This window comes from Larus michahellis, chromosome 8 (genome assembly GCF_964199755.1).
Source record: "Larus michahellis chromosome 8, bLarMic1.1, whole genome shotgun sequence".
NCBI lineage: Eukaryota > Metazoa > Chordata > Aves > Charadriiformes > Laridae > Larus > Larus michahellis.
The window spans coordinates 29388949-29407449 of NC_133903.1; the positions used below are offsets into that span (position 1 = coordinate 29388949).

Sequence of the window (18501 nt, forward strand, 5' to 3'; positions counted from 1 at the left end):
GGCTGCTGGAGAAGGGTGGATCAGGACTCCCTTTTATTCCTCACTCCCACGCCGGGAGGCTGATGTCTTTCTCTTCTGCCCAGATTTTCATGATCAACCTGAAGCGTCGGAAAGACAGGCGGGATCGGATGCTGCGGACTCTCTATGAGCAGGAGATTGCAGTCAAGATCGTGGAGGCTGTGGATGGAAAGTGAGTGTCGGCTGGGGTTGCTGAGGTTTGCACAGAGGGGGTTGCACGTAACACCATCTCCTTGGACGCCCTGACCTCTCTTCTGGTGGGGAAGGGGGTGCTGGGGGGAGACGTCAGTATCATTTCTACTTACCCAGCAGTCTGTTTGGGGCAGCTTTGCTCTGTTTTTCTTCTTTTGCAATTTATCAGTCTCCAGGAGAGAACCAGGACAGTGTGGTTTCAGACAGTGTGGTTTCAGATGAAAATTAGGTTAAAATCATACTGATTCTGTGAACTGTAACACTTGCACGCAGCTAAAAGGTCGGCAGTGAAAGTGTTTGAAAGCAATTACCTCCTGGGAAGGCTGTCCATCCTAGTGCTACAAAAGCTGTTGTGCTTGTGTTAACCCTGACGCAGCCCTCCCCAAGCTTACTCTAAGGTGTGTTAAGATGTTTCTATAATGAGAAATCACGGCAGAAAGTTTAGTCTGGGAGTTGCAAAAAGGCCTGAGGGAGAGGCCATCTAGTGGTCTTTGAGACCTGGGTACCCATCAAGACCTCTTAGAAAAATAATCTAAGCCAAGCACCTGACAAGTTGATGGTCCCACAAGAAGTCACTGACAGAGTTTGTCAGCTTGATTTTGAAATGTAAATCAAGTAGTTAGTTTTTCTCTGGGTTTTTGAGCGAAAACAAGTGCAGAATTTCTCGAGATACAGCTTTTCTCTGAACATCAGCAGCATTTCCCATGTCGTGTCTGTGTCTGACTTGAATTTACTTTTTTTTTTTTTTTAAAATGGTGATAGATTTTTATCTCTTTCTCAGAGCACTGAACACGAGTCAGCTCAAAGCTCTCAGCATCGATATGCTCCCGGGTTACCGGGACCCATATTCCTCCAGGCCACTAACCAGGGGAGAGATCGGCTGCTTCCTTAGTCATTACTACATCTGGAAGGAGGTAAGGAGCTGGTGGGTGCCACCAGGTTCCTGCAGGAAGGTGCCGCGGGCAGGCACAATGGGAAGGCACACAGCCAGTCGTAGGGCAGAGCAGCAAATACAGCGCAGGTTTCTGGAAGTGCAGGATGGAACTGTTTGCCTTGGTTTGGAAGGGATCGTGCACAGGGGTTTTCTTGAATGCTGTGTTCAGCTTTTTTGTCTCTGTTTTCCCTTTGCCAGCAGCTCTGGGTGATTTTTATCAGAATATTTTCATGACTGTTTCTGCAAAGCATCCAATAGCCCGCTTGGAGCAAGTTTGCTTAAGAGAAAGGCAAGAAGGTTTAGAAGAACAAATGGTGTTAAAAAAACCTCATGTTTTTTCCCCTTGTTCTGCATCTGGACTGAAGCAAGTTCAAGTGACTCTGCTGATTGGCTTTTTTTTTCAGTTGGCGTATCGTAAATATTCTTAACAGTAGGGGCCTCTGCTACCTGAACTAAGAGATCTTGTTTGGGTGGTAAAAGCTGTAGCTTCCACCTGTCCCTGGTCACCGGGAGAGTGACTCTTGAGAGGATCTGGGCTGTGCTGATCAGAGATGCTGGAGTTACACAGCCCAACGTCAACAGGAGGGATTATTTCAAGTAAGGTGTGGTGCAGGCAGGGAGAAAGACTTGGTACTAAAAGAAGACTGGGCAATGGCACCAACAGTCAGATGGTGACATGGGAACCTACATGCAGGATGCCTTTGCATGCGTGTTCTTTAAATCGTCAGTGCCAGACTTTGGATACGCTAGATCGTCCCTCCCAGACTTCAGGAACACTTTCTTCCAACAAAGAGGTTTTTCTGAACAGCAGCTTTGGCATCAAAGGCTGCTGCACGTTCCTCTGAGGAGGTGGTTGCTGTGGTCGTGCTAGTTGGTAACTCGTGGGTTCTTGCAGCATCAGATGGAGGGTTTTTCTAGGTTGCAGATGCTCGGCAATTTCTGCCAGTCACGTACAAGCACCCCGTGTAAGTAGGACGCTGTCGTTGCTTGGATTGACATGAGCTGGGTCTTGCTGAATGTTCTTAAGCTAGATCGTCTCACTGGCTCTTGCAGTCTCTCCCAGCTGAGCTGTGAATCTGGGAGTGGTTCTCCAGCCCCCCTACCAGCATGGCCTAGAAGGCAGTGCCAGGTCAGGATGACCCCAGCCATTTCAGGGTGCAGAGTGTGGCCCATGTGTGCCACTGTGATCACTTCTGAACCCTCTTGTTTCAGGTGCTGAACAGAGAACTGGAGAAGACGCTTGTTATTGAGGATGATGTGCGCTTTGAACACCAGTTTAAAAGGAAGCTCATGAAGCTGATGGATGACGTTGAACAAGCCCAGCTAGACTGGGAGCTTATGTAAGTAACTGGCCCTCAGCCATCTGGGAACTCCTGGGCACACAGAGGAGGTCAGCAGCTCCTGCTGTGTCATGATAGAGGTGCCCATTAATGCTGGCGTGCAGGGGAAGGTGGCAGAGACTTCTTGGTGGCTCTTCCCATCAGGACAGATCTGACCTCTGGGGCAGGCTGATGCTGGAATGCCCACTGGGTACCATTACTGCCCTTTGTGGGCAGTGTTGGTTGATCTCAACGGTGTCTGGAGATGCTGCTGTGACTGAGGAACTGGCACAGCTCAGTCCTGAGGCTTGGATCATGTCATCTTAGCTCCCTTATGAAGTCTTTCACATCCGTACCACCCACTGGGTTAAGACATGGATGTTGGGGAGTGGTGCAGGAAAGAAACTGTGAGCCTGGTCAGGGATTATTTCTTGGATTGACCCTTTGCCCTTCCCTGGTTGACATGAACAGTCTTGTGGCCCTAATTGCTGCAGATTCACTTTGATTCTGACTTTTATGGTCTTTTCACCCTTTAAGCTACATTGGCCGGAAAAGGATGCAGGTGCAGGAGCCTGAGAAAGCAGTTCCCAATGTCATGAACCTGGTGGAAGCCGATTACTCCTACTGGACCCTGGGGTATGCAATCTCTTTGCAAGGGGCTCGGAAACTCATCGGAGCTGAGCCTTTCAGCAAGATGCTGCCTGTAGATGAATTTCTGCCAGTCATGTACAACAAGCACCCTGTGTAAGTAGGATGCTTTCACTGCTTGGGTTGACATGAGCTGGGTCTTGCTGAACGATCTTAAGCCATGTGACGTTGGTGTGTCTCCTCACTTCTATAGCCCAGTTGGTGGGGGACAGGGCTACTCCTCGTGCATTTTGGTTGTCTGTAGCAGAGCTCCTGGCACTGGTCAAAGGAGGTGACGGACGTGCTGCAGAGGGGTTATTGTCCCCACCTGGTGCAGGGCTGGTTCTGAGACCCTTGGCCGTCTCTGGTAACGGAGGCTTTGGTTGTACAGGTTGTGTGTGGTTGTAAGGCACGTGGTTCTGCCTCTGGAGAGTCAGACTCCACCCCAGCAACTACCTCTGCTCCGTGGGACCTCTTTGCTCAGTGGATTGGCTCGTATCTCACAGTTACAAGCAGTGGCACTGATGAATGTTCAGTCTGTTACTGATGTGTTTTCTCTCCTATTTAGAGCGAAGTACATGGAGTACTACGAGTCCAGAGACTTGAAAGCCTTTTCAGCAGAACCCCTGCTTGTTTACCCCACCCACTACACAGGGCAGCCAGGCTACCTCAGCGACACAGAGACCTCCACAATCTGGGACAACGAGACCGTGTCAACGGACTGGGACAGAACGCACTCCTGGAAATCCCGACAGCAGGGCAAGATCCACAGCGACGCCCAGAACAAGGATGCCCTGCCTTCCCAGTCATCTCTCAACGCGCCGTCCTCCAGGGACGAGCTATGACTGCCCGCTCCCCCTGGGACTCTGTTGACAGCTGAACCTGCCTCACACTTTGGCTTTTTACCCTTGAAAGTTGTAGAGCAGCTCTTCATGCGGTCTCCTTCCCACTGCTTCAATGGCAAAGCACGGTGGTTGGACCTGACAACTAAACGAGCCGCTTAGAACTGGGTGGGAGATGGAGGAGGAAAAAGAACAAGTGTTCCAGACTGGCAGAGAAAAGGCAGAGATCTGAACAAAAGCCCTCCCGAGCTTTTGTAAAAAAACAACCTTGAATGACGTCTTTCTACAGTTCCTTGTGTAGAATACTGTATTTATAAAGATTAATATATAGAGGTGTACAAGTGTTAATACCTTTCTGGATAGCTGTAACTGGGCTGCTGTGTAACTGTTACTCTTGGTAGGCTTTTATAACCGTCTTCACTGAGAGAAGCTGCAGGCGAGCGCTTGAGTTATTTGGTTTTGTTTTTCAAAGGGATCCCTGTCAGAATCAAGGTGGTTTCCAAGAACGTTGAGTGCACTGGAGCAGCGCTCCTCTGTGCTGTCTTCTCCCGCATCACACTTCTGTAGAAAACTATTGCTGGTTTTCCCTCCGCAAATTTCAAAACTTGCTAGATCCCGTCCAGACAGGCCTCTCAAGCCAGAACTAATGTCTCGGCATGTCTAAAATCTCGGAAGCTAGCAGAGAAAGTGGGGGCTGCTGGTTTGATGTGTCTCTCCTCTGCCTGAAGGCAGCACAGGCGGAGGTCATCTGTCTCGTCTCTTGCTTCACCCCCTGCCTCAAGTTATTCCTTCAGGGAAGCAAAGCCTGGCAACCTGTTTGCAGGCCTGTTTAATTAGGCCATAAAACCAAGTGTAGGACTTCTAGGAACTTTACATTTTAGAAGTTTGATTATGAACTGCTTGTACTATCTTTATAAAAACAAAACAACCTACAGAAATGGTAGAGTTGTCAACTGTACTGTTTTCGACAGCCTTGATAGAATTGCACGTTGCAGGACGGAAAGGCAACTTGTCTTGATGTTTTTTCATGTGAGGAGCAAACTTGGGTTTTGGGATATTTTTTTTTTGGGATGAGTTCTGATGTACTTGCTGTTGGCTAACATGTCAGCAGAGTATGGTGTTTATTTTTAATTTTTTTTTAATGTTTCTCAGAGGCCAGGTGATCAGGGACTACACTGCTTGGGCTTAGCTGCCACGGAGCTCAGCTGGTGGGCTGCCACAGCAGCGGGAGGATGCCCTCCCGGAATCGCCATCTGGAGACTCCCCTGCTGGCAGAGCTCTGCAGCTGGGAATAGTGTGGCTGGGTTGGGTTTGGGTTTGTTTTTTTTAAAATTTTTGTTTGTTTTTAAGAATTACTGAACAATGTTGTGCTTTCTGCTAAAGAAAACATGTTATTACCTGTCAGCCGGTCTGATAATACATAGAACCTGGTGCAAGATGAGCAGCTGTGCGTATTCTTCATTGGGTGGGAGCTGCCCTGGCTGGGAAGGGCCAGCTCAAGGGGTTTTCAGGCCAGCTCAAGGGTTTGTCACCCTGCCATGGGCTCACCGGCCATATAGATGTGCCTGTCCTGCAGCTGCCACCTGCAGCTGTGTTCCTTCTGCTGTCCAAGCCGGAGCAGGTGTCCATGCGACACGGTGAGTATGGAGAGCAGGTCTGTCATGGGCCACAACACACAGCCTGGGTCATTCCTCTCTGAGAACCCCTCTTGCTTCCTCCTCAGGTCTGGCTGTACAGGCGGCACGTCGGGGCTGTTTGAAGCACTGTTTGAGCATGGCCGTCCCAGAGATGCCGGTAAGAAACTCGACGTGGCCTTCAGAAGCAGGACATCTGTGAGCTGGTGAGCATCCAGCATATTGTCAGGTGTCACTGTAGCTGCTGTGACGTGCGTGAGCATCTGAGTCTGGCGGGACAGCGCTGGATGGGTGAGTCCCTTTGGCTTGGTATCGTTTCTTGGATCTAATATTGTGGCTGCCTCTCCACGTAAAGGCTTGTTAGGGTTGTGCTGTGTTCATATACATCACCGCTGTATTCATATTACATCACCAGGGTTCATATACACCCCACTGTGTTCATATGCACCACTGCTGCGTAGCTCTTCCACCCTCGTGTGTTCTGTGCGAGACCCATCGCTTTGTCCATGAGAGGCCTCTCTTTCCCCCAGCCATGGGTGTGATTTACCTGTGCCAGCAAGAGCTCTGGGGTTTCCAACTCATCCTCTTCTGACCTTTCCTGATCCTATTGAAACACTTTCTGCACGAACGTCTTGGCTGGAACCAACCCTGGTGCTCCTCACGTCGTGCTGGGGGCACGTGCTCTTTAAGTAGAGCAGTAGCAGTTTATTAAAAAAACTCTTGAAACCATCATAGGGGTTTTTTAGGGGTGGGGTTTTGAGTGTGTGGCTTTTCTTTTAGTTGTCTCTGGAAGCGAGTGGTACAAGGGGTTTGGTGGCAATTTCAGGGGAGGAGGGGAAACAAATTAAGAATAAAAATGTAATGAATTAAATGAATATGTCCATTTCAGAGCAGACATGGCCTCAATCTGGCTGATTGTTCTTTTACTATATGCACAGGTGTGTGGGTGTGTATATGTACACAATTTTCTATTTATTTACATCTGCAAGATGGGTGGATGGCCAGTGGCTCTACCTGCTCTGGCAAGTACTGGTTTTCCCTGTCTGTGTTTTGGGTTCTTTGGTAGGTCTTGCCCAGGCTTTGCCCTACTCAGAATTAACTGTGTTTTGGAAAAGTAGGAGCCAGTTGAAGCACTTCTGTGTTTTTCTGATATTTTTCCACTTTCCATGTATTTATTTATTTTTCTTTGACTCATCTAATAGGCTTCAAAACTGGGCGCAAGTGGGAGCAGCAGCTTGGCCCAGGCAGCTGCTGGCTGTGGCCGAGGCAGCTGTTTGCTGCAGGCCGGGACTGGCCGCTCTGAGCCTCTCGTGGCCATGCATTTGGGCATAGAGCGTGAAAAATGAGTTTCTGTTAGTTAACAAGTGCTAAGTAAGAATTTGCCAGGCTGCTTCATAAACCACAGAGGGCGCTTCCCCCCCTCCATTTTTTCCTTCTTCCTTCTTTTTCCTCCATTTGGTACGGGGTTTTTGCTCTGCTGCGGAGCATATGAGCGAAGCACCGGGAGCCCCGCAAAAAGGACCCAGCAGCACCCAGTAAGGGTGAGGGACAGAGCCGTGGACGCTAGGAACGGGTTTTACAAAGGGTAAGTAGCCAGGCAGCTGAAAAAAAGCAGCTTGTTCACAAGAAGGGTTACGGTGACAGGCCCTAAAAATGATTATCTGCAATAAGACTGCTCGTAACCTAACAGCTCTTCGCTTTGCTTTAAGAAAGGAAAAGGGCTGTTCTATTCTGAACAGGGCAGTTGACATTCCTGGTTCACAAATGGATTGTATTTAGCCCAAGGGCAATCAAATAAGGTTTTGTTACTGTGTTTTAGCTCTCTAGGTATTTTAAGTGGGAAAAAAAGAAAGGAGGTGGCAGTTTAAAGTCAGGGTACTCTGTCTTTTGCCTTTGCTGGTGTAACGAGCCTCTCATTGGTGACACAGGCCAGGCCAGGGACTCACAGCGTGACTTTTGGCAGTTTTAGGAGCCTCCCTAAAGTTGATGTGACTTGTGGAAGGGCAGATCCTCTGTGGGAGGGGCCCCAGGGCAGGAGGGACTGTGCTGAAAGGCAGAAGGAGCTGCCATGATATAAACTCAAACGTTTGTATCATAGGGAGGGGAACCCAAAAAGCTCATGGTTGAGGCTGGGGGAAGCATGACATGATGAAGACAATGGGGAAAAGATGGAAACACTCAAACCAATACTAATTTTTTTTTTGTATTAACTTTTGCTTTGCTGAGGTTTACATTTAACTCCTTGCACTCCTGCAGCTGGACTACGTATGGCTCGTGATTAGCTGCTGCCACTCGGGGCAATGGTGGTGAGAGGCTGGTTTACTTGGCCAGCCCTTCCAGCCACACAGAGGCCCTCCTCATGAAAACTTTAAGGAATTAAAACAAAAAAGCATGGCAGTAATGCTGACAGTGTTACAAACAGTACAACACCGGTGTTGGGTGTGATGGGAAGAATCAAACAACACTGAAGGGCTGTCACAGCTGAAGGGTTACAGCCAACGGGAACACCCCTAAACCGTGGTGGTTCAAGGTCTGTGGCTGGCTGAGCTGTGGGGGCTGGAGGGAGCTGAGGACAGTTAGTAAAGGTGCTGAAGTTGAAGAGTGACAGTGAGGGAAGTGGTGTGAGGTGTTAAAAAAAAACCAAACCCCCAGCTGCCACGCAGTAATAAAGTCCAAGACAAGAAAATAGATTAACTCCAGGCAAATATTAGTGGAAAACAGTTTATTTACTTACTGTATAAAGATAACAGATAAGCAATTAAAAAAATCTTTTTCATATATAACCTTTTGGAGGGTGTAATTTTAAAATCAAGAACATTCACCTTTCAGCTTAACGCAGACATACAACTTCTGAGTGAGCAACGCTGTGCTTTGCCAATGGATGCTGTAGAGCCGTCAATGCATGTTTGATGATGAATGACACTGAAATGCAAAGAAGACTGAACTGTTGCAATCTTGCCCTAACTCTGGGCAAAGGTTAAGGCTCAGTTGTAAACTCACTATCTTCACCCTCTCAACAAACCTAAAACTGGAGTTCTTAAAGTAACCGGGCTAGGACCTGCATGTGCTACTTGTAAACAGAGGTGATGGGTCTTCCTGTAGTGTGAAACATGGCGCAACCCAGCGCTGGTTGCACCATCAGTTTATCACCCATCGTTAATGTCATCTGAGCCCAGTTTTGAAAATTAGTGCTGCAGAACTGGTGGGAAGAAAGGCCCAGGCATGCAGAAAATTCAATGTTTGAGCTTAACTAATACTAATCAACTAATACTAATCTCAAAGACAGCCTTTTTAGTAAGGGCTGCTTACAATCCGATGTCTCATTTATGGCTTTTTGAAATAAAACCTCTATCTGTCCTTTCAAGGAAGCCTGTGTTCTGGGAAGAGACTCAAGAAGTGTGGTATTTGAAGTTTCACAGAGAACAAATGATTAAATTCTTCATTCATTCCAGCTGAATTCTTTAGTCCAGCTGATGTACCATGTCAAGAAATTCATTTAATAGATGCATATAAAGAACAAGGGAGGTGCTCGTAGATTATGCATAGTAATGCTACAAGTATATAAAATCTCTGGTGGTTTGGGGTAATGCATAAAACCCGGCTCTCTCCTCTCAATACCCACTTTTAAAAATAAAAGGTCATGTAGTTGCCCCTTATGAGTGAAAACGTGAGTTAAAAGTTTTGCTCTTGAAGAGTGATTGCACATTACAAAGAGGTCATTTCAGAGTCAGCAGTCATTTCAGAGTACATGCAAAAGGCATCAATTTCTATTCACTGGGTCAGCAAAGTAAAAGGAAAACCACCCCGTAGTGGCATGAAGACAAGACCTAAGTCCAGACAAGTAGTGTGTGTTTGCCTTGTTCATGAAAAAACCCATGACATTCATCCAAAAGCAAGTGCAGTCCATTCTTTTAAAGTTCTTTGGAAAAAAAAAGTCCAAAAATAGGTAATTTTCTGCTGTGGAACAAGTGCAAAAAATAAGTTTGCCAGCTGTGTGAAAGCAATGCATGCGCCTGCAGTTCCTGCTGCCTCCAGCGCTGAGTGTGTTGGGGCTGTACCCACCCTGCTTTTCGGGAGGCAGCAACTGCCAGCGGCGCTCAGCTCACCCACACCTCCTGCAAACCAGTGCTCCCGTCAGTCCACCGGAGGCTGGCTGGGACCCTCCTTGGGTCAGGCAAAATGTTATTGAGACTTTTCTTCTCCAGTTTTATAAAAATAAATTTAGACTTTATTCTTCTGTGTAATACTGGCACAAAGGAAAATGTTTTCTCACAAAAAGAGTTGGCTTGTGTGGTGTTCTTAAGACAAATGTTGCAGTCCCGTTTTTCCCCTCTAACTGGGGCTCTCGCCTTCCTAGACAAATGTGCAAAACAACAAAAAAAAAACCAAAAACAAAATTCCAGTCTGTACTGTCCCGTAAATCCGTGTCTGTCAGTCCATATCCAGCTGCAAGGGAGGAGACACACATCTCTGGCTGTAGGTCACTTTGCATTTCAGCCTCGCGTATTTTCAACGTTGAATACTGACACATTCATCTGCTGTGGTCTGTAATACTGGGTTGTAGTGAAGGTCTCCTCCCTGCCTCGTTGTCTCCCTTACAGTGTGATTTTGCTGGGCCTGATGCTCCGGCACCCCCGTTTGGCAGTTCTGGGGAGTGTCAGGCTGCACCGGCTCCTCATCTTCACCTGCCCGCTGTCCGAAGCTTTTTTCCGCAGGATGAAGTCGAAGTTGACGTGGCTGTTCATGCCGTAGAACACGTTGGCGTTGTTTGGGATCACCAGCTCTGCAAAAGAGGGACCAGAGCAAGTGTTAATTTGCAGTACCGCAGGTAGCAGCAGGAGAGTCGGGAGAGAGCAAGGGCAGGGTGAGCAGCCCGCGCGCAGGCAGCCTGGCAGCGCCGGGCACCTCTCCTTCTGCCAAGGGGTGGCCCCTGCCGCCAGCGCTGCCTGGGGTGGTCCCCGGCTGCAGCTGCGGCAACATGCCCTTGGCAGTTCTAATGGCGCTTCACGTTTTACTCTCTCCTTCAAAACCCAGCAGAACTTTCCAAGCAGCAGCAGCAGCGGCAGCGTTCTGCTTCCCTACCTTTGTCCTCAGAGATGACCTGTACGAGCTCATAATCCTCAACTGCGTCAGATTCCAGGTTGTGCTTCACCATAGCTCTCTGGATGACAGCAGGAGTTTTGTCTTGGCTAGTTAGCTGGAAAGATAGAGTTGCAATGAGAGATTCTGCTTGTTCACTCTGTATAATGATTTAATAATCAGCCAAGGTCTGCCTTTTGCAGACCACTTGGTCTTGGGAAAGATTTCAGAGAACTGAAAAAATGTAATGGAACAGTAACAAAGTAGTAGGTGCTAAACCATGGTGTTTGTCACATTTGGCAGTGGTGGTTTTTTAGTTCAAGACAACGGATAGTGTACTAGAAGAGACAGCAGTAAATCACGGTGTCTGCTCTCCTGAGCAAACACTTAGAGAGATGAGACGTTATTCTCCCTAGCCATAAACATCCACATAAATAGCTGCCCCATCTGTTGTTTGCAGACATCAATTAATCTGCAGTCTCCTCTGCTAAATACTTTCCTTGACATCCTGCAAAGATTTTTGGCCTTGTAACTGGGTTTACTGTCTGCTGTGGAAGCGCTGTGCATCCGGAGCAGACACGGGGCTCACTCCAGAGCCTCACGCAGTCAAAAGGAAGATTTGTCTCGCCAGTACCCGAATTTGTGAGGCCCTCGGGGAACGGCTCTTCACAATTTGGGGTCAGACCATTAAAATCAGGTAGCTAAACGTGCTAAGAACTACCCCCCTCGTGTGCTTGTTCCCCCAGGCCCGGAGGGACCTGAAGTGTTTGCTCGGCAGCTAGCCTCCCTCAGGTTCTGCCGTTGGCCCGGCCCTGCCAGAATCCCTCCCTGGAACCAGCATCGAGGGGAACACCTCCACGCTGGTTGCTGCTGGTCTGGCAGCCTTCGCCACACGGAGAAGCTGCATCATCTTCCTCACGTACAGCTCCCTGTTTCCAGAAACCAGCTCCTGGGGAAAGCTTCTCCACGCAGTTTGGCACGTGGCATCCTGTGTCAAAACTCACACACGAACTCGGAGCTAGAGAAAAAGCAGGTAGTGCAAACAGAAGGGCAGGAGCAGGAAGGCCTGCACTTGGATCAGGATGCTTCACTTTGAACTTTTTGCTAAATTACAAGTTTTGATTTCAAGACCAGAAACTTCCCCAAAGCTGCTATTTTCAAACCTCTCATTCGACCATGCGCCACGTACTTTGAATTGTAACAGCCGTCATTTTCCCTTTCAAGCCAGGTTTGATTAGTCAGCTCAGTGAATAGGCCTTTTCAAAACTAAAAGCACCATTTGTTTAACTCGCCCTGGATGAAAACATCACCAACGATAACCGCTTTTCGCTGTTCCGCACCACTCACCAGGATGCTCTTGTACATGTTGCCGTTGTTGTCTTCTACGCTGACGCGGATGATGCAGGCGTCTGTGTTCTGCTGGTTGTAAACAGGAGGCAGTGCTTTTGAGGTAATCGATGTCACGGAGACAGAACACGAGTCACTGGAGTACAGCACAGAAGGGGCTGAGACTAAAGATCGCACTACCGAGGAAGGGTCCGTGGAAATGGTGAAAGAACTGGAGGAGAGGGAGGATTCAGAGAGCTACACAACAGAAAAAAAAGAAAAGCACTGTCAGAAACTGGACATTTTGTACGTCTGTGTGCATCATTCTGGAGGAAGAACTCGAGAAAGCAGAAGGCAGGTACAAGACCTCCATGAACGGCGCTCTGCCCAGCAGGCTGGCAGTGGCATTCCTTGCCTCTGGAAAAAGTGAGCTTCACTTGATTAATTTCACCATTTTAATGAAAACTTATTTCTGATTTGGTGTGCTTGACACTGCACTGCTGGCTTTTGCCTCTCAGTAAGAGCAGGCCAGGAGGTGGCAGCAGATACAACTGGATTTTTCCAGTTGTGGGCAACCAGCCGGGGCCTGGGCCGGGCCAGAGCAGAGAGCACCAGGGCACCGCTGCTCCGGCACTGGGATGGAGCCTTTACACGAGTGAAAATACACATACACCTCCCTCTCTGCAGCTTCTCCTTCGATATTCTTTCCTCAATGGAAGCTGCCCCCGTCCTTCCCCGGCTGCTCGGGGTGTTGCCTTTCATCGGCTGCGCTCACAAACTGCTGAGAGGATCTTCCCTTTCCAACTTGCTTATCACACCCACCGTAACAACGGCTCCGGGTTAACAGTTTAAACGATTTATGGATGCTGGTGTCTGGGGCATCTTGCTTTTGGTTTAAGAACATTTAGTACAGTTTAATTTAAAATATCCATTATCTAAACCTCAACATGACACTCTTCAGCAAAACATCCCTAAAAATGGCTTCACCAATACAGTTACACAGTTGAGTTCAAAAGGGAAGAGTCTGTAGGGAAGATGTCCCTGTGGATTCCGCCGTCGGATCCCTTCTGGTTTCCTGCCTGTGTAGCTCGTCTCTCTGGATGGTATCGGCACATCCTAACCCTAACCCTCACCTGCTCCTCTTCAGCTGATCCCATCCCCTGCTTCATTTGTGTTTGGTGGGGGACTTATAAATCCTCGTGTCCACGTCACTGTTAGTGCCATGCTGCCATATGCCATGAGCAAGTGTGATGCTCAGGCTCCTCACCCCACTTCCCACAGGCTCAAAGGTAGAAATGCCACCAGCCTGCCCCATCTTTCTCAAAAAGCATGACAAGGGACGGGAAGGAAAATTAACTTCGTGCTTCTCCAGGGCCTCATCTAAACCAAAACCACAACCAGGCACCACAAGAAAATCTGGTTTCAGGGAAGGAGAGCTTCAGTCAGAAGGGATTGTGCAAAAATTCTGACTGGATTGCTTGCACTTTTACGCATTTATTTCTAGTGTCTCTCCATTCCACTAAAAGCAAGCCCAAGAGGCACGGGCCGGCGCCGAGGGCCTGCCTGCAGCATGGCCACTGTCACAGGCTGGCAAAAAGGCCCAGGGCGTACCTTTTTCTGAGACTCCTCAGGAGTGCCTATGGGCGTGATGCAGACGTCTTCAGATTCAGAGTGGTTAAACTCGCAGGACGAAACACTGGCCGAGTCCGTGCTTTCACCAGAGCTCCCACCCGGAGTAGATTTGGGTTGCTCTTTGATGGGTGTGCTCTGGGTGATCACCTCGGGGCCTAGGAACAGTCTGGTAGAGAAAAGAAAGCGTTAACAGCCAGTCAGTGGAAACGGAACAGAGCTGGGCTGAGCAGAGCTGTCACTTGCTTCAAAACCCTTATGTATCGTTTTGTTTTCCTATCTGGAGCAGCCTGTTGTTTGCATTTCCTCATGTTGTTTGTCAAGAGCCTTCGTCACACACTAAGACAATCCCCCCATCACCTAGCGCACCCCCCGCCTGCGGGGCAAAAATCAGAGCTAATGCCCCGGCGTCACAAATGAGGCGCCTCTTCAGGCTGTTAAATGTTCAGACTCACTTGCCAGGATGTGATTATCATAAGCCTGATGCCTTTGCAACCCAAGGGACGAGGGGCAAGTTAGCAGCATGGCAGCTGGCCCCACGGGCACGCTGCTGCCACAGCCCGCTGCCTCTGAGACAAGGCAGCTCAGGAGCTACTCGGGCGCCGTGAGGAAGGGAAATGGTGCAGGGAGGGTAATGCAGGGCCATACACCGGGCAAAGGTCTTCAAAAGGCAAATTCCTCCCCACTGCAAATTCTTCCACCCAGTAAGAGTGCCACAGATACCAGTTTCTCTCCAAGTGTCTAACCAGACACGTACACAACGAGGAGATGACAAGAAAGTGTAAATTACAGGCTCTCCCTCTCCAAGACTCATTTCTAAATGCAGGCCAAGTAAATTTAAAGGAGTGTCAAAGAAAACAAACTGTTATAATATGTAAGGTAGAGAAGCAAGGTGAATTAGATGCTATGTCAGCATGCAGTTAACAAGTTAAACAATTTGGAGAGGTGTCACTCAGTGTTTCCAGGATGAATTAGGCCAGTCTTTTCTACAGTATTAATTTGCGAAATACATTCAGAGTGCAGTCAAAACAATTCTTTAGACAAAGACTGCATAGCGCAAACAAACTCCACTGGGTAAATTACAGTACTACAGCACCGAAGCGCAGTCAAGAACAAGAGAATAAAGTCTGTGCTCCGCAGTGACAACCCTTACGCACACGCCAAGGGAGACACAAATGAGAGGCCACTGAGCGTTCAGGCACGGACTTCTTCAAAGCGCACGCTTTCATAGCCTGTCACCACCAACTCGAATGGACTAACCGAAACACTTTCCAAACAGCTGCCCGGATTTTTTTGCGTATCAGAACTCAAAACTCTCGACTAACGACATCTATTCTTTCAGACCCCAACCTGCAGGAGTGCTGACAGGAGGTGAATGGCTGCTGGCCATTCCGAGGAGACTAAGTGCAAGAACCAAGCAGGAAAGGAGTTAAGGTCTGATACTGCTGTTAAATTCATCATTTCCCCCCTCATCTTGATCATGCCACTGGTATGTGGGAGTCCCTTCATACCTCTTCGTGCACCAGGTTCAAATTTCTCACCTTTATGATATTTTAACCTTGGTCCTTGCTCTCCGCTTTCATTCCCTGCAGCTTCCCGTGAATTTGTGCTAGTATCTTGTTTCCCGAGTGTGCTTAGCTGCTTGGCCCTCTTCTCCACCTGCCTCCCATTTGAAGCTTTCTGCTATCAGACTAAATAGGACTGTGTCCCCATGACTTTTTTTTCCTTCTCTAACTTGAAGGCAGTTTGGCAGATTGTTCCCATTATCAAATGCCTTTTTGCTAACCTTAATTTTCATATTAAAATCCTGCAAGGAATTTTTGCATGCCTATAGCAAATTAGACTAATAATAGGCCAGACTTTATCCTCATTTGCTCCGTTTTGCTACTGCATTCAGGGAAGTTATTACACAATAAATATTGAATTTATAATCCACTGCTAAAATTGGTCCTTTCTCTGACACCTTGGGAAGGCCTGTTTGTTTCTAATCTCTTTCATCATTAATAATTCCCATGACTATTTTTAACAATAGAAAGGGACAGCCTCAGACAGAAGTATGCATTTCTAGCTGATGCTGTCTCCTTAAAGTAACGCAGCGCTCTGGATCCCCAGCCAGGGTTTTCAGCTGGTGAAATGAGTACTGCTTCTTTGATTTAGTCGGGTTCATGTTAATACACCAGTGCCCATTGCCTCGTTGTACTCACAGGCTGATCCTCTTCACCATGCTTTTCCGAGATTTGGGTGATGTGGTGCTAGTGTCAGCAGCTGCTTCCACCTCACGCGAAAGGCTGTAACTGCACAACAGAGGACACTGGGTTAATTTTTACATATAACTACATATAACATAATTAACTACATATATCAAAGTAGCAACATTCAAGAAATTTGAGAAACCTGCAGTTATTCCCACTGCACAGAAGTTTGCAATCACACACAAAGGAACGTAGCTCTGTCCATATTTTACCATAGTGAAGGGGATATTTTGCTTCTTTATAATAGTTTTAAAAACTGGTGCTTTTTGGGATGACATTCATAATTTTATTTTAAAAAAATAAAAAAATCAAGAAACTACTTAACACGTGAATCTTGGATAAGCTGACTTTTTTTTTTACTGCAGCTCAGTATCTGTGTTTACACTCAGTGCAGCAGAGTGGTGTTCAGATACCCAGTGCAGACATTAAATGCCGCCATTGCCGTGGGTTGGTCTAGCAGCGCGTGCAGTAGCGCAGAACTCAGCAGGGCTGCCAAACCCACCCCAGCGCCAGGAGACATTCATCTGGTGAGCTCTCAGCGAGCTCGGCGTTGCCTTGGCTACCTGCAGCCCGCATCCACCAGCTGAACGCTCAGTGACTGCATCCTGACCTCCCTTAGGATCGTCTTCTGAGCGTGTGTCTGGCCATACAGACACCCCAGACACAACAGACTATCGTATTTCAAAGCCAGAAGCCTGATTTCCAATCTCAAAACTCAACCCTGCTAAGTGCTCAACAGGTTTTCTACAGCTGTTTAGCAGAAGGCAGCTGTGTTCCCACTCTCCTGGAGCAGCCGTGTATGGGTTCCTGTAAGAGGACGGCTAAAGGCTGACATAACCTACCCGCAGGTGGGAGTGGGGTAAGAAAAGCCAGCTTCCCCAGCTGGATGGAGAACCTACCTCTCCTCCTCAGTTAAATGCTGCTGTCTCCTGAACCACTGGATGAATTTTTGGTCTGGGGTCATGCAGTAGCTGTTACATGAAGATTGCAAGAGCTTAATTTGGGCAATTACTTCAAATTCCTGAGGGAAAAAAAAATCAAATAGGAGTTTTAATTAGAAAACATGATAAAGCCAGACGGACTCATTCATATACTAAACACATGCAACAACAGACCCAGGACAAACTTAGTTTGACCTGAAGTTCAGTTTCAGTTGAGTAACTGACTATTTCATTGTTTGAAAAACTGGTTCTTGCAGGTTTTTTTTTTCCCCTCAGCATCTGTAATGTGCATTGAAATGTGAACATTTTATCAGACACACACAAATTAGAAGACAAACATGAGGAATCACACTTCACCAGAGAGCTTCTCCCAAGCCCTTCCCGAAGCGTAACAGTAGTGCAAACCCACCGAACGGCAGCACTGCCGGTTGCTCCTCTAGGAACAGGAGTAGGGAAGGGTCACAAGGTTGCCCTCCCTGCTCACCCCCTCGCTGGCCAGACCGGCTCCCAGAGAAGAACCACGGTCTGTACTTAGGTGGTTCTCAGGCAGCAATAATAATTAGGGATGCCTGGGGTGAAAGCAGAGTCTGATCCTCCCTGGCTTTGCGCTTTGTGTGCTCACGCTTGCACCAGAGGAATGTAAAATGCTGCCCTTAGTACCTGTGACTAGAACACGCTGCTCTTCTGCAATGCCACTTGCATACTCGCTTTGCCAAAATAATTCCTAACCCCCCCCTTGTGTCAGAGCAGGGTGTGATAGAGCCAGGATGCGGGAATGGAGCTGAGTACTCGGCACGGCTCAGAGGGCAGCTTTGCCGCTGGTCCGTGTGAAGCTGGACTGATGACCATGGAGAAGCTCATGTACCTCATTCTGAGTATCTGGAGCTGTGCAGTTGTATGTACAAGGCAAGTCCAAGAGCGGTTCGTAGAGCTGGGAGCAGTGAAGGGAAGGAAGTGGCTCCATCACAGCCAAATCCAAGTCTGCTTTCAGACCCCAGAGTGGAGATTTGGCACGACTTCATTTGGACACATGTAACACCAGCACCTTTACTCCTACATAGCATTACTTATCTCTGACCATCAAGGATCAGCCTGAAAGGAAGGACTGCTAGCATTTATTTCTGAGTGCCGTGTACCTACTTCCCTCTCTGCAGCCTTTTACCTACAAAGGGTTTACTGCAGCAGCAGGAGGATGTTTACAAACTGTACCTTCTGGAAAGCAAGGATCTCACGCCACCAGGTCTGATTGACTCCCAGCACATAGGATGTACACATGTAACGTATTCCCATGAACACCCAGTGGAGGGAATGTGCATGCCCGAGATGGAAATTCCATGGAAGTGGCCTGCAGCTCCTCTTCCCCTGTTGCACACATCTAAAAAATAGGTTCTTTTCCTGCACCACTCCTTACAGTTTGGCAGCAGCTCACAGCATTTTGGGGATGTATTCTTTCCTCACAAACTTGCATTAAAATTAGTGGGTATTGTATATGCTTGAACAAAGACAGCAGGCCTCACCAAGAGAATGCTCTAGAAGAGGGCATAAGTGAACTAAAAATCACAGAACATTCAACTTACCTTTCGCCTCTTCTCAAAATTTATCAGGCCACCCTGTTGGAAGGAAGGAAGAAGAGATCAGAGTAGAAGAGCACATGCTCAGTTGAATTTAATCACAAACAGGATGAAGCAGCAAGGCTAATGTAAAGCAC

The 18501-nt window shown here is 47.9% G+C and overlaps 2 protein-coding genes across 3 annotated transcripts in view; one reads left to right on the forward strand and one right to left on the reverse strand.

Annotated features, from left to right (window-relative positions):
* COLGALT2 (collagen beta(1-O)galactosyltransferase 2) overlaps positions 1-5370 on the forward strand; it is a 53185-nt gene extending 47815 nt beyond the window's left edge. For both annotated transcript variants that reach the window (XM_074598173.1, XM_074598174.1), the window contains 5 exons: positions 84-190; positions 992-1124; positions 2357-2484; positions 3001-3207; positions 3659-5370. In XM_074598173.1, the coding sequence (XP_074454274.1) occupies positions 84-190; positions 992-1124; positions 2357-2484; positions 3001-3207; positions 3659-3935 (852 nt within the window). In that variant the 3' untranslated portion in view covers positions 3936-5370. The remainder of the gene's footprint in view (positions 1-83; positions 191-991; positions 1125-2356; positions 2485-3000; positions 3208-3658) is intronic.
* Positions 5371-8273: 2903 nt separating this feature from the next.
* The window catches only part of RGL1 (ral guanine nucleotide dissociation stimulator like 1), a 77139-nt gene continuing 66911 nt past the window's right edge, over positions 8274-18501 (reverse strand). The window contains exons 12-18 of the mRNA XM_074597601.1: positions 18371-18403; positions 16752-16873; positions 15805-15894; positions 13583-13769; positions 11993-12229; positions 10649-10763; positions 8274-10349 (exon numbers count right to left, since the gene is read on the reverse strand). Coding sequence (XP_074453702.1) covers positions 10162-10349; positions 10649-10763; positions 11993-12229; positions 13583-13769; positions 15805-15894; positions 16752-16873; positions 18371-18403 — 972 coding nt within the window. The 3' untranslated portion in view covers positions 8274-10161. The remainder of the gene's footprint in view (positions 10350-10648; positions 10764-11992; positions 12230-13582; positions 13770-15804; positions 15895-16751; positions 16874-18370; positions 18404-18501) is intronic.